The sequence below is a fragment of the Cyclopterus lumpus genome, chromosome 9, assembly GCF_009769545.1.
Source record: "Cyclopterus lumpus isolate fCycLum1 chromosome 9, fCycLum1.pri, whole genome shotgun sequence".
Classification (NCBI taxonomy): domain Eukaryota; kingdom Metazoa; phylum Chordata; class Actinopteri; order Perciformes; family Cyclopteridae; genus Cyclopterus; species Cyclopterus lumpus.
Window position 1 is genome coordinate 84,786 of NC_046974.1, and position 26,823 is coordinate 111,608.

Here is a 26,823-nt window from a genome sequence, read left to right on the forward strand (position 1 = left end):
GTCAATCTTTGTGTGTGTGTCACCTGTCTCTGGTCCAGTCCTCTTCATACGGTCCAACTGGATCCTGATGAGGATAAAAACAGAATCAGATCAGAGGACATGAGTCCAATAATCATTAACTGAGGACATGAGTCCATTAATCATTAATTGAAGACATGAGTCCATTCATTAATTAATAGTTGAGTTTCTATCCAGTTTAGTCCTTAAAACTGATCAGGTTATTATTGTAGGAGATTTTAATATTCATGTGGATGTTGATAATGATTGCCTTAGTACTGCATTTATCTCATTGTTGGACTCGATTGGCTTCTGTCAGAGTACAGAAACCCACTCACTGCTTTGGCCACACCCTCCACCTTGTTCTTACATATGGCATTGACATTGAGCATTTGGAGGTCTTCCCACAGAACCCTCTTCTGTCAGACCATTACCTCATAACTTTTGAGTTTATACTCCCGGAGTGTACACCGTTAGTCAAAAGTTTCTACACCAGATGTCTAACTGACAGTGCTGTAGCTACATTTAAAGAAGAGATTCTTTCTGCATTTGATTCAATACAACATTCTTCCACCCCCCTCTCTCTCTCTGACGACTGACCAGGTGAGAAGACAGCTGGAGAGACCTGATCAGCCCCAGGGTCCTGAAGACCTAAGCTATCCAGCTGTCGGATGTCCTGCAGCACCTCTCCAACCTGAGTCTGAGACAGGAGGAGGCCCCGGTGCTGTGGAAGATGTTGTGCCTGGTCCCTGTTCCAAAGAAGTCAACTCCAACCTCAAGGACTTACGACCACTTGCCCTCACATTTGATGAAGGTGCTGGAGAGGCTGGTCTTGGCTCACTTTCGACCGTGGTCAGTGTTGTTGGAGCCCCACAGGGAACTGTTCTGTCTCCCTTCCTGTTCGCCCTGTATACCACTGACTTCCAGTACAACTCATCTGCATCTGCAGAAGTTCTCTGAGGACTCTGCAGTGGTCGGGTGTATTAAGGATGGACAGGAAGTGGAGTACAGGGCAGTAGTGGATGACTCTGCAGTGGTCGGGTGTATTAAGGATGGACAGGAAGTGGAGTACAGGGCAGTAGTGGATGACTCTGCACTGGTTGGGTATTAAGGATAGACAGGAGGAGGAGTACAGGGCAGTAGTGGATGACTCTGCACTGGTTGGGTGTATTAAGGATGGACAGGAAATGGAGTACAGGGCAGTAGTGGATGACTTTGTGGAGTGGGCCGGTAGAAATCACCTGCTTCTGAATGTGGCCAAGACCAGAGAGATGGTGGTGGACTTCAGGAGGAAGACGACGGCTCCACAACCGCTGAGAGTTCTGGGAGAGGATGTGGACATGGTGGAGGAGGATGTGGACATGGTGGAGGAGGATGTGGATATGTTGGAGGAGGATGTGGATATGGTGGAGGAGTACAGGTTTCTGGGTGTCTCCATTGACAACAGACTGAACTGGAAGGCCAACAGCAACGCTGTGTACAAGAAGGGGAGGAGTTAACTCTTTTTCTTGAGGAAACTTGGATCCTTCGATGTGTTCAGCAAGATGTTGGAGATGTTCTTCCAGTCTGTTGGACCAGTGCTCTGAGATTTTGGAGATGTTCTACCAGTCTGTTGGACCAGTGGTCTGTAATTTTCCGTAGTCTGCTGGGGGAGTAGCATTGGAGCCGGAGACACCAACAGACTCACTAAACTGGTGAGGAAGGCTGGCTCCATCATTGGCTACAAACAGGACTATGAGGAACAGGCAATGGAGAGGAAAACACTGAAGAAAGTATTGTCCATATTGGAGAACCCAGACCACCCTCTCCACCAGGGACAGCGGAGCACGTTCTCCAACAGACTGTTTCAGCTCCACTTCACAAGGACAGATACAGGAGAACATTCCAGATGCAGGAGAGCATTCCAGATGCAGGAGAACATTCCAGATACAGGATAACATTCCTTATACAGGAGCACATTCCTGCCTATTGCAATAAGACTGTACAATAAATCACCTCGGGCCAGATCGTCCTCAAATTGAACATCAATAAACCTTGCACCGCTTCACTTTATACTTTATGTACACTTAGATACACTGTATACACTTTCATTTTTATTTGTACATTTTTATTTCCTTTATTTAAATTCTTGTAAATAAATGTAATATGCCCTGCTATTTTATTTAATTTTATTGTATTGTATATATAAACATGTTTGCTGCTGCTTCAAAGAAATTCCCCCTGGGGATGAATAAAGTAATATCTCTAATCTAAACTTAATCATTAGATGAAAACATACCTGTTGTCTCTTCTTTGGTGGTAGAACTGGAGCAGGACATAGTTTAGGTGAGGGGGTGGAGTCTAATGTCTGTCTGTCCAGGTGTGTGAGACGGTAAGTGGTCTCCAGGTCTTGCTGCCTGCTACTGTGATGCTGACTGAAGGTCAAAGGTCGCTGGTAGAACATGGCTGCTGATTGAGCGCTGTAGGACGAACAGAACTGAAGGTACTGATGGACTGTAGACAGACAGAAAGACAGACAGACAGTTTGAGAGACAGACGGAAACATATCAGTGGAGGAAAACCTGTCTGGCCTTAGCCTACCTTATCACAAATACTGGACTTGTGGTTAATTGTTAGCCTAGCTTAGCACAAACACTGTATCAGTGGTTAACTGTTAGCATAGTTAGCAACCACACTGGAGCAGTGGTTAACTGTTTAACTAGTTTAGCACAAACACTTAAGGCAGTGGTAAACTATTAGCCTAGCTTAGCACAAACACAGGAAGCAGTTGTTAACTATTAACCTAGCTTAGCACAAACACTGTAGGCAGTGGTTAACTATTAGCCTAGCTTATTACAAACACTGGAAGCAGTTGTTAACTGTTAGCCTAGCTTAGCACAAACACTGGAATGAGTGGTTAACTGTTACCCTAGCTTAGCACAACCAGTGTAAGCAGTGGTTAACTATTAGCCTAGCTTAGTACAAACACTGGAGGCAGTGGTTAACTATTAGCTTACCTTAGCTCCATCAGAAATTAACTGGACTGAACAGCTTTAAAAGATTGTTTTATTTACTCACTGTGTCGTTTCTTTTCAGGGAGGGGGGGTGGCGTCTGGCTGGGGGACAGAGGGGACAAAGGTGACTCATCAGGTCCAACGACATCTTCACAGTGGCTCTTCTCAGGGGGGGCGGCGTCAAACCCAAACGAAAACGAGGCCTTACCCATGGTAGTTTCTATAATGCAGAACGACAGACAGACAGAGAGACAAAAAGACAGACAGACACAGTGAGTATCACCTGGACAGGTAGACAGGCTGATACAAGAACTTTCTAACAGAAAGCAAGATATTCCAGACTGACAAACTAAATATTTCCATAGCATCATAGCAATAATTAACTAGTAGTAGTACTGTTATCCATGAGACGCTCAGTTACAATATAGCTTCCCACCACTTGGTGGCGGTAATGCGTCAGTCAGTTGCAGTGGCGGGCCGGCCTTCTGTGCCTCATTATGACGCCACAGCTACAGGTTATTATTTGTTTTGTGTAAACACCTCATATTTGACAAGTGAAATAAAAGGTTACATGAAGCGCAACACCTACAAATAACTGCAGAGTGCAGATCCATAAATACGCACATGACGGGATGCTGCGTCATTAGCAGACAATGCATAGCCACATCAACGTAATCAACACAAGGACAAGAACAAATTCTTAAAAGAACCAATCACATTTATTTATAACAAAACATGACGAAAAAAACCAACCAGATGCTCATTTAAAAATAAAGTCTATTCTCCTCTCTTTGCGAAGAAAGAGTTTGATGAAGCGGTTGTAAAGTGTGTCGGTGCGCTGGAGCTCCACCAACAGGTCCCTCTTTTGATGCGTTTTAAGGCTGAGAATGTCCGCTCCACAGTGGCAGTAAACACCAAGACGCTGAGTCGCTAATAAAAGGCATTCCCAGCAATACAGTTTGCAACTCTTCTCCGATGCTCATTCAGGAATATCGTTCGTAGTTGGCAAACTGAAAGTGACGCATAAATGTTTTTTCTTGCTGGGTCAAGGCTGTAAGCTGTGGGGTCGGGCGGCCATGTGCCAAGATTTCGTGCTTTTCCTCAAACGTCCTCCTTGAGAATGGCGTTGGAAGTAAATCTGCCACCAAGTCCGGTTCTACTACTCCTCCTTCAGCCATAGATGAAAGAACTAAAATACTATAAATTCAATTACTTCTCGAAACAACAGTTTCAATAACATGAACCGTGCTATAGTTTCCTGTTAGACGGCGAGTCACGGTAGCCGATTGACCAATCACAGCTCATGTTAATGGTCACGCGGGCCGTGTGACCAATCACACGTTCAGGCATCTAGAAGACTCTGTCGACTATTTTAAACGGGCTTCTTCCATAGGGAAGACGAGCCCGTTTAAAATGCTTGGAAGACAAAGCCCGCAAAATAGTTGAGAGAGCCTTCTAGATGCCTGGACGTGTGATTGGTCACACGGCCCGCGTGAACATGTACATGCGATGTAATTGGATAACGATGCTGTTAAGCAGCTACCTGTGCATGAGGAATACCAGAGGCCTGAAGCAGAGGAACACATGAGACTGTCTGTGCAATGAGAAAATAAGCTAATAGGGAAAAATAATTAAAATACATGTAGTGTATTTGTGAAAAACAATTACATTACAAAGTAGATATAACTTTTAATTATAAAAATTTAAAAAATTGATACCGCTATAACTTTGTGATTCTGTTTAGGCCTTCAGAAAGGCTTTGAAGGCCCTGACGGCCACTGGTCAGTTGTTTTACAAGCTCCAATAGGCAGAAGAAGACACTCAGCCAGCTGCTAGCCTGTAGCGAAAGTTATGGAGAAGTATTTCAAACGAAAGAGCCGAGTGTGTGTGTGTGTGTGTGTAGTGTGAGCTAACGCTACCAACGCAGCACTGAAGCATCAAAGCTAAAGCTCATCTGGAGACCAAACATCCGCTCGTGGGAAAGCCGGTGGGACTTTCAAGAGGAAGTAAAATGACGGTCCAGACGGTCCGTGTACGTTTTGTCCGTTTGTTTAATGGTTCATTCGAAAATACGGAAATACCATGGTTTCTTTGTTTTCTGTTCTCTTCCTCGAATCTGCCCCAAATTTGTCATGCTTGATATAAGTCAGTGCCTGAGAATATCGACAAGCCTATATTCACTCATAGTCAAAGCGCCACCTACAAAAGAATCAGCGTTAGGTGATAAACGGCAAGACGTCCGACCGGCGGGCGCAAATGAGCGAGGACCCGTTCATCGCTGCTCGCAGCTTTAATAATGTATAGCTCTTTTATGATGATTTTAAAACATTTGTGTCTTTGAGTACTATGAAAAGGGCTATATTAATACAATGTATTCTTATTATTTCCTTAAATTCAACAAATACCATTCTGAATTTAACCAGACAGACAAACAAACATAAACACACACACACACACACACACACACAGACAGACAGACAGACATAAACACACACAGACACAGACAGACAGACAAACATAAACACACACACACACACACACAGACAGACAGACAGACAGACATAAACACACACAGACAGACAGACAGACATAAACACACACAGACAGACAGACAGACAGACATAAACACACACAGACACAGACAGACAGACAAACATAAACACACACAGACAGACAGACAGACATAAACACACACAGACACAGACAGACAGACAAACATAAACACACACACACACACACACAGACAGACAGACAGACAGACATAAACACACACAGACAGACAGACAGACAGACATAAACACACACAGACACAGACAGACAGACAAACATAAACACACACAGACAGACAGACAGACATAAACACACACAGACAGACAGACAGACATAAACACACACAGACACAGACAGACAGACAAACATAAACACACACACACACACACACAGACAGACAGACAGACAGACATAAACACACACAGACAGACAGACAGACATAAACACACACAGACAGACAGACAGACAGATATAAACACACGCACACACAGACAGACCTGCAGTGCTGCAGCGTCTCTTCTCTGGCAGGGCGGGGGGGAGGGAGGCCGGGTGAGGAAGAGGAGGGAGCGTCTGAGAGGAGGACAGGTCAGTGTGGAGGAAGTCGTAGTCTGGGTCGTCCTCTGAGAGACAAGAAGACTCATTACAACTGATCTTCTCTTAATAAATAATATCAATATAACCAAGTGTATGGCCGTCGTATGGCATCATGCGTTGGTCGGGTGTCATGCGGGGTTCGGGCATCATATGGCCGTCGGCGTCACACGGTGGTCGTGCGTCATATGGTGGTCGGGCGTCATATTGTGGTCGGGCGTCATATTGTGGTCGGGCGTCATATGGCCATCGGTGTCATACGGTGGTCGGGCGTCATATGGTGGTCGGCTGTCATGCGGGGTTCGGGCATCATATGGCCGTTGGCGTCATACGGTGGTCGTGCGTCATATTGTGGTCGGGCGTCATATGGCCATCGGCGTCATACGGTGGTCGGGCGTCATATGGTGGTCGGCTGTCATGCGGGGTTCGGGCATCATATGGCCGTTGGCGTCATACGGTGGTCGTGCGTCATATGGTGGTCGGGCGTCATATGGCCATCGGCGTCATACGGTGGTCGGGCGTCATACGGTGGTCGGGCGTGATATGGTGGTTGGGCGTCATGCGTTGGTCAGGCGTCATACAGTGGTCGGGCGTCATACGGTGGTCGGGCGTCATATGGTGGTTGGGCGTCATGCGTTGGTCAGGCGTCATACGGTGGTCGGGCATCATATGGCCATCGGCGTCATACGGTGGTCGGGCGTCATATGGCCATCGCCGTCATACGGTGGTCGGGCGTCATACGGTGGTCGGGCGTCATACGGTGGTCGGGCGTCATATGGCCATCGCCGTCATACGGTGGTCGGGCGTCATAACGTGGTCGTGTGTCATATGGTGGTCGGGCGTCATATGGCCATCGTGCGTCATGCGTTGGTCAGGCGTCATACGGTGGTAGGGCGTCATTTGGCCATCGGCGTCATACGTGGTCAGGCGTCATACGATGGTCGGGCGTCATATGGTGGTCGGGCGTCATATGGTGGTTGGGCGTCATGCGTTGGTCAGGCGTCATACGGTGGTAGGGCGTCATTTGGCCATCGGCGTCATACGGTGGTCAGGCGTCATACGGTGGTCGGGCGTCATATGGCCATCGCCGTCATACGGTGGTCAGGCGTCATACGATGGTCGGGCGTCATATGGTGGTTGGGCGTCATGCGTTGGTCAGGCGTCATATGGTGGTAGGGCGTCATTTGGCCATCGGCGTCATACGTGGTCAGGCGTCATAACGTGGTCGTGTGTCATATGGTGGTCGGGCGTCATATGGCCATCGTGCGTCATATGGTGGTTGGGCGTCATGCATTGGTCAGGCGTCATACGGTGGTAGGGCGTCATTTGGCCATCGGCGTCATACGTGGTCAGGCGTCATACGATGGTCGGGCGTCATACGATGGTCGGGCGTCATACGATGGTCGGGCGTCATACGATGGTTGGGCGTCATGCGTTGGTCAGGCGTCATACGGTGGTAGGGCGTCATTTGGCCATCGTGCGTCATATGGTGGTTGGGCGTCATGCATTGGTCAGGCGTCATACGGTGGTAGGGCGTCATTTGGCCATCGGCGTCATACGTGGTCAGGCGTCATACGATGGTCGGGCGTCATACGATGGTCGGGCGTCATATGGTGGTTGGGCGTCATGCGTTGGTCAGGCGTCATACGGTGGTAGGGTGTTATTTGGCCATCGGCGTCATACGTGGTCAGGCGTCATACGGTGGTCGGGCGTCATATGGCCATCGCCGTCATACGGTGGTTGGGCGTCATACGGTGGTCGGGCGTCATACGGTGGTCGGGCGTCATACGGTGGTCGGGCGTCATACGGTGGTCGGGCGTCATATGGTGGTTGGGCGTCATGCGTTGGTCAGGCGTCATACGGTGGTCGGGTGTCATATGGCCATCGCCGTCATACGGTGGTCGGGCGTCATAAGGTGGTCGTGTGTCATATGGTGGTCGGGCGTCATATGGCCATCGCCGTCATACGGTGGTCGGGCGTCATATGGCCATCGCCGTCATACGGTGGTCGGGCGTCATATGGTGGTTGGGCGTCATATGGTGGTTGGGCGTCATGCGTTGGTCAGGCGTCATACGGTGGTAGGGCGTCATTTGGCCATCGGCGTCATACGGTGGTCGGGCGTCATACGGTGGTCAGGCGTCATACGGTGGTCGGGCGTCATATGGTGGTTGGGCGTCATGCGTTGGTCAGGCGTCATACGGTGGTAGGGCGTCATTTGGCCATCGGCGTCATACGGTGGTCGGGCGTCATATGGCCATCGCCGTCATACGGTGGTCGGGCGTCATATGGTGGTTGGGCGTCATGCGTTGGTCAGGCGTCATACGGTGGTAGGGCGTCATTTGGCCATCGGCGTCATACGGTGGTAGGGCGTCATTTGGCCATCGGCGTCATACGGTGGTCGGGCGTCATATGGCCATCGCCGTCATACGGTGGTCGGGCGTCATATGGTGGTTGGGCGTCATGCGTTGGTCAGGCGTCATACGGTGGTAGGGCGTCATTTGGCCATCGGCGTCATACGGTGGCCATCGGCGTCATACGGTGGTCGGGCGTCATTTGGCCATTGGCGTCATATGGTGGTCGGGCGTCATATGGCCATTGGCGTCATATGGCCATTGGCGTCATACGGTGGTCGGGCGTCATATGGCCATCGGCGTCATACGGTGGTCGGGCGTCATTTGGCCATTGGCGTCATATGGTGGTCGGGCGTCATATGGCCATTGGCGTCATACGGTGGTCGGGCGTCATACGGTGGTCGGGCGTCATATGGCCATCGCCGTCATACGGTGGTCGGGCGTCATAACGTGGTCGTGTGTCATATGGTGGTCGGGCGTCATATGGCCATCGTGCGTCATATGGTGGTTGGGCGTCATGCATTGGTCAGGCGTCATACGGTGGTAGGGCGTCATTTGGCCATCGGCGTCATACGTGGTCAGGCGTCATACGATGGTCGGGCGTCATACGATGGTCGGGCGTCATATGGTGGTTGGGCGTCATGCGTTGGTCAGGCGTCATACGGTGGTAGGGTGTCATTTGGCCATCGGCGTCATACGTGGTCAGGCGTCATACGGTGGTCGGGCGTCATATGGCCATCGCCGTCATACGGTGGTTGGGCGTCATACGGTGGTCGGGCGTCATACGGTGGTCGGGCGTCATACGGTGGTCGGGCGTCATACGGTGGTCGGGCGTCATATGGTGGTTGGGCGTCATGCGTTGGTCAGGCGTCATACGGTGGTCGGGTGTCATATGGCCATCGCCGTCATACGGTGGTCGGGCGTCATAAGGTGGTCGTGTGTCATATGGTGGTCGGGCGTCATATGGCCATCGCCGTCATACGGTGGTCGGGCGTCATATGGCCATCGCCGTCATACGGTGGTCGGGCGTCATATGGTGGTTGGGCGTCATATGGTGGTTGGGCGTCATGCGTTGGTCAGGCGTCATACGGTGGTAGGGCGTCATTTGGCCATCGGCGTCATACGGTGGTCGGGCGTCATACGGTGGTCAGGCGTCATACGGTGGTCGGGCGTCATATGGTGGTTGGGCGTCATGCGTTGGTCAGGCGTCATACGGTGGTAGGGCGTCATTTGGCCATCGGCGTCATACGGTGGTCGGGCGTCATATGGCCATCGCCGTCATACGGTGGTCGGGCGTCATATGGTGGTTGGGCGTCATGCGTTGGTCAGGCGTCATACGGTGGTAGGGCGTCATTTGGCCATCGGCGTCATACGGTGGTAGGGCGTCATTTGGCCATCGGCGTCATACGGTGGTCGGGCGTCATATGGCCATCGCCGTCATACGGTGGTCGGGCGTCATATGGTGGTTGGGCGTCATGCGTTGGTCAGGCGTCATACGGTGGTAGGGCGTCATTTGGCCATCGGCGTCATACGGTGGCCATCGGCGTCATACGGTGGTCGGGCGTCATTTGGCCATTGGCGTCATATGGTGGTCGGGCGTCATATGGCCATTGGCGTCATACGGTGGTCGGGCGTCATATGGCCATCGGCGTCATACGGTGGTCGGGCGTCATTTGGCCATTGGCGTCATATGGTGGTCGGGCGTCATATGGCCATTGGCGTCATATGGTGGTCGGGCGTCATATGGCCATCGGCGTCATACGGTGGTCGGGCGTCATTTGGCCATTGGCGTCATACGGTGGTCGGGCGTCATATGGCCATCGCCGTCATACGGTGGTCGGGCGTCATATGGTGGTTGGGCGTCATGCGTTGGTCAGGCGTCATACGGTGGTAGGGCGTCATTTGGCCATCGGCGTCATACGGTGGCCATCGGCGTCATACGGTGGTCGGGCGTCATTTGGCCATTGGCGTCATACGGTGGTCAGGCGTCATACGGTGGTCGGGCGTCATATGGCCATCGCCGTCATACGGTGGTCGGGCGTCATACGGTGGTCGGGCGTCATATGGTGGTTGGGCGTCATGCGTTGGTCAGGCGTCATGCGTTGGTCAGGCGTCATACGGTGGTAGGGCGTCATATGGTGGTCGGGCGTCATATGGGTGGTTGGGCGTCATATGGTGGTCGGGCGTCATATGGGTGGTTGGGCGTCATATGGTGGTCGGGCGTCATACGGGTGGTTTGGTGTCGTATGGTGGTCGGACGCCTTTTGGCCGTGGGGCGTAATACGGTGGTCGGGCATCACATGGTGGTCGGGCGTCATGCGGTGGTCGGGCGATCATATGCCGTCGCCATCATACGGTGGTCGGGCGTCATATGTATAGTTGGGCGTCATGCATTGGTCGGGCGTCATACGGTGTTCGGGCGTCATATGGCCGTCGGCCGTCATATGGCGGTCGGGGTTTATACGGTGGTCGTGCATCATACGGTGGTCGGGTGTCATGCGTTGGTCGGGCGTCATATGGCCGTCGCCGTAATACGGTGGTTGGGCGTCATATGGATGTGGGGCATAATACGGTGGTCGGGCGTCATATGGTGGTCGGGCGTCATATGGATGTGGGGCATAATACGGTGGTCGGGCGTCATATGGTGGTCGGGCGTCATATGGATGTGGGGCATAATACGGTGGTCGGGCGTCATACGGTGGTCGGGCGTCATGCGGTGGTCGGGCGTCATGCGGTGGTCGGGCGTCATACGGTGTTCGGGCGTCATATGGCCGTGGGGCGTAATTCGGTGGTCGGGCGTCATATGGTGGTCGGGCGTCATGCGGCAGTCGGGTGTCATACTGTTGTCGGGCGTCATATGGCCGTCGGCTTTATACGGTGGTTGGGCGTCATACGGCGGTCAGGGTTTATACGGTGGTCGGGCGTCACATGGTGGTCGGGTGTCATATGGCCGTCGGGGTTTATACGGTGGTTGGGCGTCATACGGCGGTCAGGGTTTATACGGTGGTGGGGCGTCATATGGTGGTCGGGCGCCATACGGTGGTTGGGCGTCATACGGTGGTTGGGCGTCATATTTAAGTATTTTTACAATAAAGACTCCAGCAATAGTAAACCTCACTGACATGCAGGAAGAGACAGCAAACACTACTTCCTGTTTCTGTCAACTGACAGGAAATGATGTCACTCACACCCTGCTGCTAACTGTGTGTGTGTGTGTGTGCTTGTTACCACAGTGTGTGTGTGTGTGCATGTGTTTATGCGTGTGTATGTGCATGTTACCACAGTGTGTGCGTGTGTGTTTTACCACAGTGTGTGTTCTCAGCAGCATAGTCTGCAGATGAAGAAGAGCAGCGCTTCAAACACTCGTCCTCCTGAAACACACGTTATACATACTTTAATTTCTGCATAATGACATAATCTGCATAATCTACTACAAGTATACAAAGTGTCTCCACATTCAAGTACTGCTACATGTATCATCACAGAGCCTGCTCATACATCTGGGTTGGACAGGAGATGAGCAGTGAGTAAAACATTCAACAGCAGAACCTCAACTGGTTCTGGACCTTAACACTGCATTCTCTCTCCTGACCACCAGGGGGCGACTCCTCTGGTTGTATAGAAGTCAATGCTTCATGTGTTAAAGCTGCATTCTCTCTCCTGACCACCAGGGGGCGACTCCTCTGGTTGTATAGAAGTCCATGCTTCATGTGTTAAAGCTGCATTCTCTCTCCTGACCACCAGGGGGCGACTCCTCTGGTTGTATAGAAGGCTGTGCTTCATGTGTTCAAGCTGCAGTCTCTCTACTGACCACCAGGGGGCGACTCCTCTGGTTGTATAGAAGTCTATGCTTCATGTGTTAACACTGCATTCTCTCTCCTGACCACCAGGGGGCGACTCCTCTGGTTGTATAGAAGTCTATGCTTCATGTGTTAAAGCTGCATTCTCTCTGCTGGCCACCAGGGGACGACTCCTCTGGTTGTATAGCAAGGATCCCCTGCTTACCAGTATCGATCACTGAGTGGGCAATTCCTTCAACGACCTGTGAGCGGGCTCGACACAGCTGAAACTAATTATCGCCAACTCGGGTGTATAACCAGCTTGGGGCTTGTAGCGTCAGGGAAGACTCCTCGTATGAAGACTCCTCGTATGAAGACTCGGAGGATAAAGACCTAGGAGTCTTTCGTGGGAGTCAAGACTCAGAGGATAAAGACCTAGGAGTCTTTCGTTGGAGTCTTCGGTGGTGGCTGAGGGCGGCTGAGTATAAACATTTCCGTGTGATAATGTGTTTTCTTTCCATACCTGTGTGCACATCTACTCGTAGATACTATAGACCGCGGACTCGGTCACACATGCACCAAAATCCTTCCTCTCTTATTTATCCCACCCGCTCTACACAGACCCAGCACCTCGTCACAGGGGACCTCTGGAACTGCCAGTCAGCTAACCGCAAGGCGGACTTCATCTCTGGCTTCGCTATCAAGCAATCTCTGGACTTCCTGGCTCTCACTGAGACTTGGATCACACCAGACAACATCAACCCCTGCTGCTCTCTCCTCGGCCTTCTCCTTCAGCCACACACCCAGACCCTCTGGTCGGGGTGGTGGTTCAGGTCTACTCATCTCACCCAAATGGAGTTTTGCTCTCTACCCGCTTCCATTTACCCCACTGTCTTTTGAGTTTCATGCATCCGGTTCATCTAACCATTGTCGTTCTCTACCGTCCTCCTGGTTCCTTTGGAGACTTCTTGGAAGAACTAGATGTCCTCCTATCAAACTTCCCACAAAATGGCCCCCCGCTCATCCTTCTGGGTGACTTTAACATCCAGACTGAGAAGTCATCGGACCTGCTACTCTTACTGTCTTCCTTTGCTCTCTCTCTCAGTCCTTCCCATCCTACTCACAAAGCTGGCAACCACCTTGACTATATTTTCACCAGAAACTGTTCTACAGCTAACCTCACTGTAACTCCACTTCATGTTTCTGACCATTTCTTCATCTCTTACTCTATCCCACTCTTTGGAACTAACAACCCTCCGACAACGGATTCTGTACCTGTCCGTCGCAACATCCGCACCCTCTCACCATCTCACCCTCTCTCCCTCTCTCCCTCTCACCCTCTCTCCCTCCTCTCTGGCCTCCTCTGTTCTGTCAGCCCTCCCTTCAACCGATTCCTTCGCACTTATGCAGCCTAACTTTGCCATTGACACTTTTCTCTCTACGCTGTCGTCCTCTCTTGATTCTCTCTGTCCTCTTACGACTCTAAAGGTCCTCAAGTCCTCTCCGGCTCCGTGGTTGTCCGAACCGGTGCGCGCCGAGAGAGCCACAATGCGAGCAGCGGAAAGGAAATGGCGAAAATCCAAACACGCCAGTGACCTGCTTGCCTATCAATCTCTTCTCTCCTCCTTCTCTGCGTCCATCTCTGCAGCCAAAAGTCTGTTCTATCGATCCAGAATCAAATCCTCTTTGTCTAACCCTAAAAAGCTCTTCTCAATTTTTTCCAACCTCCTTGACCCCCCTGGTCCCCCCCCTCCCTCCACCCTTCTACCAAGCCACTTTGTTGACTACTTTACAAACAAGATAGACGACATACGCTCTTCATTTACTAATCCATCTTCTATAACTACACCTCCAGTAACTTCATCTTCTTCCCCCTCGTTTTCCTCTTTTATCCCCCTGTCTCCTAATCAAGTTCTTACCTTGGTAACCTCTGACCCCCCAACCACCTTCCCCCTTGACCCCATCCCGTCTCACATTCTCTAGTCCATTGCTCCTGACCTTCTTCCCTTTCTCACCCATCTTATTAACACCTCCCTCTCAACCGGTTGTTTCCCTAACTCTCTGAAGGAGGCAAGAGTCAACCCTCTCCTGAAGAAACCCACTCTCGACCCGTCTGAAGTCAACAACTACAGACCTAAAGTCAACAACCACAGACCTGAAGTCAACAACTACAGACCTGAAGTCAATAACTACAGACCTGTCTCTCTCCTCCCCTTCCTTTCCAAAACTCTAGAGCGAGCTATCTTTAACCAAGTCTCCTCCTTTCTTCACTGTAACAACCTTCTAGACCCCCACCAGTGTGGATTCAAGACAGGCCACTCAACAGAGACTGCCCTCCTTGCTGTCTCTGAGCAGCTTCACACTGCTAGAGCAGCCTCTCTCTCCTCTGTCCTCATCCTTCTAGACCTTTCCGCTGCCTTTGACACAGTGAACCACCAGATCCTCATGTCCTCCCTCCAGGACCTGGTATCTCAGGCTCTGCTCTCACTCTTCTCATCCTACCTCACCGACTGCTCTTACCGGGTAACCTGGAGAGGAGCTGTGTCTGAGCCTTGTCCTCTGACTACTGGGGTCCCTCAGGGTTCAGTCCTTGGTCCTCTTCTCTTCTCTCTGTACACCAACTCTCTTGGCTCTGTCATTTGCTCGCATGGCTTCACCTACCACAGCTATGATGACGACACCCAACTGATCCTCTCGTTTCCCCAATCTGAAACACAGGTAGCAGCACGAATCTCTGCCTGTCTGACTGACATCTCTCAGTGGATGTCTGACTGACATCTCTCAGTGGATGTCTGACTGACATCTCTCAGTGGATGTTCGCACACCACCTGAAAATTAACCCGGACAAGACTGAACTTCTCCTCCTTCCAGGAAAAGGCTCTCCCACCCACGACCTAACTATTAACTTCAACAACTCAGTGCTGGTTCCGACTCCGACTGCCAGGAACCTCGGTGTGACGCTCGACAGTCAACTCTCCCTGACTGCCAACATTACCGCAATAACACGCTCCTGTAGGTACATGCTGTACAACATCAGGAGAATACGACCCCTTCTCACTCAGAAGGCGGCACAGGTTCTGGTCCAGGCTCTGGTCATCTCACGGCTGGACTATTGCAACTCCCTCTTGGCAGGTCTACCTGCTAATGCCATTCGACCTCTACAGCTCATCCAGAATGCAGCTGCTCGACTGGTTTTCAACCTACCGAAATTTACCCACACTCCTCCGCGACCTTCACTGGTTACCGGTGGCCGCCCGCATCCGCTTCAAAACATTGGTACTTGCGTACCATGCTGCGAACAGATCGGGTCCGTTCTACATCCAGGACATGGTCAAACTGTACACCCCAGCCCGTTCACTTCGCTCAGCTTCTGCCAATCGGCTTGTAGCTCCTTCACTTCGAGCTAAACACTCAACAAAATCACGACTGTTTGCTGTGCTGGCTCCTCATTGGTGGAACGAGCTCCCCATTGACATCAGGACAGCAGAAAGTCTCTACATTTTCCGTCGCAAACTAAAAACACATCTTTTTCGACTATACCTTGAATAGGTAGCACTTAAATGTCCCTTACCGATAGCACTTTGTTGTTTAGCACTTTATTAGCACTTAAATGGCACTTATGGATAGTACTCTGTAGTTTAACGTTATTGAAGAAATTGTACTTGCTTGATTCTTGTTGTTCTGAGTTTGGACTCATGGTTTAATGCACTTATTGTAAGTCGCTTTGGATAAAAGCGTCAGCTAAATGACATGTAATGTAATAATGTAATAAGTCGATGCTTCATGTGTTAAAGCTGCATTCTCTCTCCTGACCACCAGGGGGCGACTCCTCTGGTTGTATAGAAGTCTATGCTTCATGTGTTAAAGCTGCATTCTCTCTACTGACCACCAGGGGGCGACTCCTCTGGTTGTATAGAAGTCTATGCTTCATGTGTCAAAGCTGCATTCTCTCTACTGACCACCAGGGGGTGACTCCTCTGGTTGTACAGAAGTCTATATAAATGACTATTTCTCTTGATGTATTCCCTCAATACATCAATACAATATGATGTTTATTTAGTAAATTATGGTAATTTAGAGTCAAACAGACCATAAAACGGGATGCTTTAGGGCGGGGCTACAGGCTGATTGACAGGTCTCTGTGTATTTAGCTCTACCCTCTAGTGTCAATTCTGGTTGAAAAAACAAATAGAGGCTTCAAAATTGTTGTCAACTAACCAACGTTCTGAAATCAGTGTTGTAACAACCTGTGTATGTAGTTATAGGATGTAACCTTTGTTGTACCTGTCTGTCCACTTCAGGCTCTCGTCTCCTTGGTGCTACTATAGCAACACTGCAGGGGGCGGGACCTGAAGATTGACGCCTTTTCGGCGGCAGGACTGGAGGACTGAAAGACAGACAGACAGGCAGACAGAGAGAGAGACAGACAGACAGGCAGACAGAGAGAGAGACAGACAGACAGACAGGCAGACAGAGAGAGAGAGAGACAGAGAGAGAGAGAGTTCATGAGTTATTTATTACTTTTGCTTTTAGTACTGAGAGTATATACATCAGGGACAGCGGAGCACGTTCTCCAAAAGACTGCTTCAGCGCCGCTTCACAAGGACAGATACAGGAGAACATACCTAATGCAGGAGAACATTCCTGATACATGAGAACATTCCTGATACAGGAGAACATACCTAATGCAGGAGAACATTCCTGATACATGAGAACATTCCTGATACAGGAGAACATACCTAATGCAGGAGAACATTCCTGATACATGAGAACATTCCTGATACAGGAGAACATACCTAATGCAGGAGAACATTCCTGATACATGAGAACATTCCTGATACAGGAGAACATTCCTGATGCAGGAGAACATTCCTGATACAGGAGAACATTCCTGATACAGGAGAACATACCTAATGCAGGAGAACATTCCTGATACATGAGAACATTCCTGATACAGGAGAACATTCCTGATGCAGGAGAACATTCCTGATACAGGAGAACATACCTAATGCAGGAGAACATTCCTGATACATGAGAACATTCCTGATGCAGGAGAACATTCCTGATGCAGGAGAACATTCCTGATACATGAGAACATTCCTGATACAGGAGAACATTCCTGAAGCAGGAGAACATTCCTGATACATGAGAACATTACAGATACAGGAGAACATTCCTGATGCAGGAGAACATTACAGATACAGGAGAACATTACAGATACAGGAGAACATTCCTGATGCAGTGGAACATTACAGATACAGGAAAACATTCCTGATGCAGTAGAACATTCCTGATGCAGGAGAACATTCCTGATACACGAGAACATTCCTGATACAGGAGAACATTCCTGATGCAGGAGAACATTCATCAGGAGAACATTACAGATACAGGAGAACATTCCTGATGCAGGAGAACATTCCTGATGCAGGGGAACATTACAGATACAGGAGAACATTCCTGGTGCAGGAGAACATTCCTGATACAGGAGAACATACCTGATGCAGGAGAACATTCCTGATACAGGAGAACATTCCTGATGCAGGAGAACATTCCTGATACACAAGAACATTCCTAATGCAGGAGAACATTCCTGATGCAGGAGAACATTTCAGTTACAGGAAAACATTCCTGATGCAGGAGAACATTTGTGATGCAGGAGAACATTCCTGATGCAGGAAAACATTACAGATACAGGAGAACATTCCTGATGCAGGAGAACATTTGTGATGCAGGAGAACATTCCTGATGCAGGAGAACATTACAGATACAGGAGAACATTCCTGATGCAGGAGAACATTTCAGTTACAGGAAAACATTCCTGATGCAGGAGAACATTCCTGATGCAGGAGAACATTACAGATACAGGAGAACATTCCTGATGCAGGAGAACATTTCAGTTACAGGAAAACATTCCTGATGCAGGAGAACATTTCAGTTACAGGAAAACATTCCTGATGCAGGAGAACATACCTGATAAAGGACAACATTTGTGATGCAGGAGAACATTCCTGATACAGGAGAACATACCTGATGCAGGAGAACATTCCTGATGCAGGAGAACATTACAGATAAACCTTGCACTGCTTCACTTTATATACAATGAGAGACACTGTATAAACTTTCATTTGTATTCTTATTTTACATTTTCATTTCCTTTTATTATTTAAATTCTTAAATGTAATATGTCCTGCTATGTTATTGTATTGTATGTATGTAAACATGTTTGTTGCTGCTTCACTAAATTTCCACCTGGAGATGAATAAAATAATATCCTATATACTATCCTATCCTATATTTACAGCTGATATACTCGTCCACCTAGTGGCTCAAACCTTAAAGTTGGTTAAGGTTTGAGCCACTACAATAGTACTATGATAATACTATGGTAGTTTAGCTTGTAGCTCCTTCACTTCGAGCTAAACACTCAACAAAGTCACGACTGTTTGCTGTGCTGGCTCCTCATTGGTGGAACGAGCTCCCCATTGACATCAGGACAGGAAGTCTCTACAAACTAAAAACATATCTTAGTGACTATACCTTGAATAGGGAAGGTAGAGCCGTAGTAGCACTTTAGTAGCACTTAAATGTCCCTTACCAATAGCACTTTGTAGTTTAACACTTTAGTAGCACTTAAATGTCTCTTACCAATAGCACTTTGTAGTTTAACACTTTAGTAGCACTTAAATGTCTCTTACTGATAGCACTCTGTAGTTTAACGTTATTGAAGAAATTGTACTTTCTTGATTCTTGTTGTTCTGAGTTTGGACTCATGGTTTAATGTACTTATTGTAAGTCGCTTTGGATAAAAGCGTCAGCTAAATGACATGTCATGTAATAATACTATCATAGTACTATGGTAGTTTCGATGATAGTGCTATGATAATACTATCATAGTACTACCATAGTATTATCATAGTACTATGATAGTATTATCATAGTACTATGATAATACTATCATAGTACTATGATAATACTATGATATTTCGATGATAGTACTATGATAATACTATCATAGTACTATGATAATACTATGGTAGTTTCGATGAAAGTACTATGATAATACTATCATAGTACTATGATAATACTATGATCTTACATACAGGAGTGCTGCTTCCTGTCAGAAGTTTGTTTCTTCTTCATGCTTTTTAATAGCAGCATGTTTAATTCATGTCTTCAACATGAAGTTCACCCTGTGGACCCACCACCCGCAGGGAGAATTATCGGGGTCGGGTGCTATGTAGACCGGGCGGCGGGCCAGGCGGGAGACCTGGGCGGGCCGATCGCCGGCGGCATAGACTAGCTCTAGGGACGTGGAACGTCACCTCACTAGCGGGGAAAGAGCCGGAGCTGGTGCAGGAGGTGGAGCGGTACCAGCTAGATATAGTTGGGCTCACCTCCACGCACAGCATGGGCTCTGGAACCAAGCTCCTGGAGAAGGGTTGGACTTTGTCCTTTTCTGGAGTTGCCCAGGGTGAGAGGCGCCGGGCGGGAGTGGGGATACTCACGAGCCCCCGGCTGAGCGCCGCTGTGTTGGAGTTTTCCCCGGGGAACGAGAGGGTCGCCTCCCTGCGCCTACGGGTTGCGGGGAGTAAGGCTCTGACTGTTGTTTGTGCTTATGCACCGAACAGCATTTCGGAGTATCCGGCCTTCTTGGAGTCGGTGGGAGGGGTCCTGGAAAGGGCGCCGCCTGCCGACTCCATAGTTCTCCTGGGAGACTTCAACGCTCACGTGGGCAATGACAGAGAAACCTGGCGGTGCGTGATTGGGAGGAACGGCTTGCCCGATCTGAACCCGAATGGTGTTTTGTTGTTGGACTTCTGTGCTAGCCACAGTTTGTCCATAACGAACACCATGTTCGAACATAAGGTGGCTCATAAGTGTACCTGGTACCAGAACACCTTAGGCCGGAGATCAATGATCGACTTCGTATCATCTGATCTGCGGCCGTATGTCTTGGACACTCGGGTGAAGAGAGGAGCAGAGCTGTCAACTGATCACCACCTGGTGGTGAGTTGGATCAGATGGCGGGGGACTCGGCTAGAAAGACCTGGCAAGCCCAAACGTGTAGTGAGGGTGAACTGGGAACGTCTGGCAGAGGATCCTGTCCGGGAGGTCTTCAACTCCCACCTCCGGAAGAACTTCTCACAAATCCCGAGGGAGGCTGGGGACATGGAATCCGAGTGGACCTTGTTCAAAGCCTCTATTGTGGACGCGGCTGCTCGGGGCTGTGGCCGGAAGGTCATCGGTGCCTGTCATGGCGGCAACCCGAGAACCCGGTGGTGGACACCGGGGGTGAGGGAAGCATTCAAACTGAAGAAGGAGGCCTTTCGGGCCTGGCTGGCCCAGGGGTCTCCTGAAGCAGCTGACGGGTACCGGCGGGCCAGAAGGGCTGCAGCGACGATGGTCGCGGAGGCTAAAACTCGGGCATGGGAGGAGTTCGGGGAGGCCATGGAGAAGGACTTTCGGTTGGCCTCAAGGAAGTTCTGGCAAACCATCCGACGGCTCAGGAAGGGAAAGCAGGGTCTACCCCAGGCTGTTCTCAGCAGGGGGGGGGGAACTGCTGACCCGGACTGGGGACATCGTCGGGCGGTGGAAAGAGCACTTTGAGGAACTCCTAAACCCGGCCAACATGTCCCCCGGAGAGGGGGCAGCGCCGGAAGACTTTGGGGTGGATTCACCCATATCCCTGGCAGAGGTCGCTAAGGTAGTCAAAAAGCTCCTTGGTGGCAAGGCGCCAGGGGTGGATGAGATCCGCCCTGAGATGCTGAAAGCTCTGGACATTGTTGGGCTGTCTTGGTTGACACGCCTTTTCAGTGTCGCATGGGGGTCGGGAACAGTGCCCATGGACTGGCAGACCGGGGTGGTGGTTCCCATCTTCAAGAAGGGGGACCGGAGAGTGTGCTCGAACTATCGTGGTATCACACTGCTCAGCCTCCCGGGAAAAGCTTATGCCAGGGTGCTGGAGAGGAGGCTCCGACCGCTTGTCGAACCTCAGATTCAAGACGAATAGTGCGGATTCCGTCCCGGTCGTGGAACAGTGGACCAGCTCTTTACCCTCGCAAGATTACTGGAGGGGTCCTGGGAGTTTGCCCAACCAGTTTACTTGTGCTTTGTAGACCTGGAGAAGGCTTTCGACCGGGTCCCTCTGGGTTTTTTGTGGGGGGTGCTGCGGGAGTATGGGGTGCCGGACCCGTTGGCATGGGCCATCCGGTCTCTGTACGCCTGCAGTAGGAGCTGTGTTCGTCTCCTCGCTAGTAAGTCAGACACGTTCCCGGTGGGTGTTGGCCTCCGCCAGGGCTGCCCTTTATCACCGGTCCTGTTCGTGACCTTCATGGACAGGATATCTAGGCGCAGCCAGGGGGCGGAGAGGATCCGGTTCGGGAGTCTCGGGATCACCGCTCTGCTGTTCGCGGATGATGTGGTCCTGTTTACCTCCTCGGACCGTGACCTCCAGCATTCACTGGGGCGTTTTGCAGCCGAGTGCGAAGCAGCAGGGATGAGAGTTAGCACCTCCAAATCTGAGGCCATGGTGCTCTGCCTGAAACCGGCGGATTGCTCCCTCCAGGTGGGGGCAAACTGCCTACCCCAAGCGAAGGAGTTCAAGTATCTCGGGGTCTTGTTCACGAGTGAGGGTAAGGTGGAGCGGGAGATCGATAGGCGGATCGTTGCGGCTGCAGCAGTAAAACAGGCGCTGTACCGGTCCGTCTTAGTGAAGAGGGAGCTGAGCCGGAAGGCGAAGCTCTCCATTTACTGGTCGGTCTACGTTCCAACCCTCACCTATGGTCACGAACTCTGGGTCGTGACCGAAAGAACGAGATCTCGGATACAAGCGGCCGAAATGAGCTTCCTCCGTAGGGTGGCCGGGCTCAGCCTTAGAGATAGGGTAAGGAGCTCGGACATCAGGGGGGAGCTTGGAGTCGAGTCGCTGCTCCTTCGTGTCGAAAGGAGTCAGCTGAGGTGGTTCGGGCATCTAGTCAGGATGCCTCCTGGACGCCTCCCATTAGAGGTTTTCCGGGCACGTCCAACTGGTAGGAGGCCCCGGGGAAGACCGCGGACACGCTGGAGGGATTATATCTCCCGGCTGGCCTTGGAACGCCTCGGGATCCCCCAGAATGAGCTGGAAAGTGCTGCGGGTGAGAGGGAAGCCTGGGTCGGCCTGCTGAACCTGCTGCCACCACGACCCGACCCCGGATAAGAGGGTGATAATGGATGGATGGAACATGAAGTTCATGAAGGACTCAAAGTGTCTGAGAGACTCAAACAATCTACGGTTTGGCAGAAATAAACAGAAATTAACAGAAATAAATAGAAATAAACAGAAACAAACAGGAATAAACGTTCTGAGAGTCCGTGAGGCAAGAACTAAGATCTGACTTCTTCTTCCTGTCCTTCAGCTCACACAGAGACAGGAAGTGCTGAGAGGGGGAGGACGCCATGTGACGTTCTGTAGACGTTCTAACTCTGTTCTCTACATGTACAACATGTCTTTGCTAACAGATGTTCTTTAGTTCAGTAGATGTTCTAACTAAACTCTGTTCTCTACATGTAGAACGTGTCTTTACTAACAGATGTTCTTTAGTTCAGTAGATGTTCTAAATAAACTCTGTTCTCTACATGTCTGAATGTAGAATATGTCTTTACTAACAGATGTTCTTTAGTTCAGTAGATGTTCTAACTAAACTCTGTTCTCTACATGTCTGAATGTAGAACGTGTCTTTACTAACAGATGTTCTTTAGTTCAGTAGATGTTCTAACTAAACTCTGTTCTCTACATGTCTGAATGTAGAACGTGTCTTTACTAACAGATGTTCTTTAGTTCAGTAGATGTTCTAACTAAACTCTGTTCTCTACATGTCTGAATGTAGAACGTGTCTTTACTAACAGATGTTCTTTAGTTCAGTAGATGTTCTAACTAAACTCTGTTCTCTACATGTCTGACTGTAGAATGTGTCTTTACTAACAGATGTTAGTAAAGATCTTTAGTTCTTAGTTATGTGACAAAGTGTTTCACATATACATAAAACAGAATTATTCTGTTTGTATATGTTAGAAGAGGTTTTATTTTGTGTTTGAGGATCTCTTGCTCGTTTAGACTCACCTGAGTCCCTGTGTGGACACCTGAAGGAGGGACACCTGGGGGAGGGGATCTGTGAGAGGCATTGGGGGTTTAGGAGGAGCCAAAGCTGTCTGCTCATCCTCCTTCTCTGCAGGAGCTCCTAAACTCCAGGACGTAGACGTCCTCTCTGATGTCTGATGGTTGTCAAACCCACATGTCTGTCCCAAGGTGACCGGTGATTGGACAAGAGACAAGGAGGCGGAGGCACCTTGTCTCTCTGCAGCCAATCGGACCAGTTCCTGACAAAAAACAGGTGATTAAATCATAACAACAACACATTCTGCTCGGACAGAGAGTTCAGCAAGGACAACAGAAAGAGGACAACTGTATAGGACAGGCTAAGACAGGACAAGTTACCAATGGACACATATATGTAGGATGAGTAGGAAGTGTAGGACATGTACAACAAGTAGATGGTGTAGGACAAGTATAACGTGTATGACGAGTAGGACCAGTAGAACCAGTGGGACAGGTAGCACAAGTTGGACATGGAGGAAATAGGACCAGGAGGACGTGTAGGACAAGTGGAACAAGTAGGAGCAGTCAGACGTGTAGGACTAGTAGGATGTGAAGGACTAATAGGAAGTGTAGGACCAGTAGGATGTGTAAGACGTGTAGGACATGAAGGACCAGTAGGAAGTGTAGGACCAGTAGGATGTGTAGGACCAGTAGAAAGGGTAGGACACGTAGGACTTGAAGGACCAGTAGGACCAGTAGAAAGTGTAGGACCCGTAGGATCAGTAGGATGTGTAGGACAAGTAGGATGTGTAGAACCAGTAGGACCAGTAGGATGTGTAGGACCAGTAGAAAGGGTAGGACACGTAGGACGTGAAGGACCAGTAGGACCAGTAGAAAGTGTAGGACCCGTAGGATGTGTAGGACAAGTAGGATGTGTAGGACCAGTAGGATGTGTAGAACCAGTAGGACCAGTAGGATGTGTAGGACCAGTAGAAAGGGTAGGACACGTAGGACGTGAAGGACCAGTAGGACCAGTAGAAAGTGTAGGACCCGTAGGATGTGTAGGACAAGTAGGATGTGTAGGACCAGTAGGATGTGTAGGACCAGTAGAAAGTGTAGGACCAGTAGAAAGTGTAGGACAAGAATGACCAGTAGGACGTGAAGGACCAGTAGGAAGTATAGGACCAGTAGGAAGTGTAGGATGTGAAGGACCAGTAGGATGTGTAGGACAAGTGGAACAAGTAGGAGCAGTCAGACGTGTAGGACTAGTAGGATGTGAAGGACTAATAGGAAGTGTAGGACCAGTAGGATGTGTAAGACGTGTAGGACATGAAGGACCAGTAGGAAGCGTAGGACCAGTAGGATGTGTAGGACCAGTAGAAAGGGTAGGACACGTAGGACGTGAAGGACCAGTAGAAAGTGTAGGACCCGTAGGATCAGTAGAATGTGTAGGACCAGTAGGACGTGTAGGACCAGTAGAAAGTGTAGGACCAGTAGGACGTGTAGGACCATTAGAAAGTGTAGGACCAGTAGGATGTGTAGGACAAGTAGGACCAGTTAAAAGTGTAGGAGCAGTCGGACGTGTAGGACCAGTAGAAAGTGTAGGACCAGTAGGATGTGTAGGACCAGTAGAAAGTGTAGGACCAGTAGGACGTGTAGGACCAGTAGGACGTGTAGGACCAGTAGGATGTGTAGGACAAGTAGGACATGAAGGACCAGTAGAAAGTGTAGGGCCAGTAGGATGTGTAGGACCAGTAGGACATGAAGGACCAGTAGAAAGTGTAGGGCCAGTAGGATGTGTAGGACCAGTAGAAAGTGTAGGACCAGTAGGTCATGAAGGACCAGTAGGACCAGTAGAACCAGTAGTACCAGTAGAAAGTGTAGGAGCAGTAGGACGTGTAGGACCAGTAGAAAGTGTAGGACCAGTAGGACGTGTAGGACCAGTAGGACATGAAGGACCAGTAGGACCAGTAGAAAGTGTAGGACCAGTAGGATGTGTAGGACAAGTAGGACATGAAGGACCAGTAGGACCAGTAGAACCAGTAGAAAGTGTAGGACCAGTAGGATGTGTAGGACAAGTAGGACATGAAGGACCAGTAGGACCAGTAGAACCAGTAGAACCAGTAGAAAGTGTAGGACCAGTAGGATGTGTAGGACAAGTAGGACATGAAGGACCAGTAGGACGTGTAGGACCAGTAGAAAGTGTAGGACAAGTAGGACATGAAGGACCAGTAGGACGTGTAGGACCAGTAGAAAGTGTAGGACAAGTAGGACATGAAGGACCAGTAGGACGTGTAGGACCAGTAGAAAGTGTAGGACACGTAGGACGTGAAGGACCAGTAGGACAGTGAACCTGTTGATGTGGACAGTTTGTCTCCATGGTGTCCGTCTCTCATTTGTCCTCACCTTGACCCCGTCCAGCACAGCCCGGATTACCACGGTAACGCTTGCTGCGGAGTCCTTGTTGCCGTGGGCGACGCCTTGTAGCATAACCTGATCAGCCCAGTGAATCAGCTGAGCCACAGACAGGTAGAGACGGGTGAGACAGGAAGAGACGGTCTTACTGCAGAGGAGACAAAACACGTTGTGTCAGGAGACGACGGGTCACTCCACTGAAGGTAGACAGGTGTCACCTACCTGTTGTGCAGATGCGGCTCCAGCTGTACCAGAGTCTGGACCGCCTCCAGGACCCCGCTGGACGCCCCCCCCCAGCAGACCGCCCACCACTGACGGGTCCAGAACCAGTCTGTCCACTCCCAGCCTGTCCACCAGAGCTTTGAAGTACTGCAGAGAGCTGATGATGGCCCGCTGCTGGTCTGCCAACACACACACCGGCTGACACACACACACACACACACACACACACACACACACACACTGCAGTGTGAGTGCACCTTGTGTTGCAGTTTGTGTGTGTACTTTGTGTTGCAGTGTGTTGCAGTGTGTGTGTGAGTGCACCTTGTGTTGCAGTGTGTTGCAGTGTGTGTTTGAGTGCACCTTGTGTTGCAGTGTGTGTGTGTGTACCTCGTGTTGCAGTGTACCTTGTGTTGCATTGTGTGTTATAGTGTGTGTTGCAGTGTGTGTACCTCGTGTTGCAAGTTCAGATCACATGGTTTGGGTCTCTGTGACAGGGTTTGTTTGATTCGCTCAGAACTTCTGATCCTCGGTGGGTGGAGCTTATCCTTCAGCCTCATGGTGAGAGACACAAACTGGGAGGCTGGAGAGGAAGAGGATCATCATCATCATCAATAACTACAACAATAAAAGCATCTCAGTTTCAAACTAACTAAAGTCTGAAGCAAAGTGTGACTAACAGTTAGCATATGAGACAGAAGGAAGAGGAGCTTACCTGTCTTACTCTCTGCCCGGGAGGACATTTCTGCAGGACGACAGACAGCCAGACGGCTGCTAACGGCAGACCAGCAGAACTCTCTCTCTCGCTCTCTCCTCTTCCTTCCTCCTTCTCTTCTTCCTCTTTCTGTGTCAGT

General features: G+C 49.9%; 1 protein-coding gene across 1 annotated transcript in view; it reads right to left on the bottom strand.

Moving 5' to 3' along the window:
• rapgef1a (Rap guanine nucleotide exchange factor (GEF) 1a) overlaps positions 1-26,823 on the bottom strand; it is a 34,063-nt gene extending 7,240 nt beyond the window's left edge. Inside the window, 12 exon segments of the mRNA XM_034541544.1 lie at positions 24-64; positions 2,276-2,490; positions 3,055-3,210; positions 6,038-6,160; positions 11,787-11,853; positions 16,546-16,648; positions 23,360-23,616; positions 25,742-25,898; positions 25,973-26,043; positions 26,045-26,170; positions 26,422-26,552; positions 26,685-26,823. Coding sequence (XP_034397435.1) covers positions 24-64; positions 2,276-2,490; positions 3,055-3,210; positions 6,038-6,160; positions 11,787-11,853; positions 16,546-16,648; positions 23,360-23,616; positions 25,742-25,898; positions 25,973-26,043; positions 26,045-26,170; positions 26,422-26,552; positions 26,685-26,712 — 1,475 coding nt within the window. The 5' untranslated portion in view covers positions 26,713-26,823.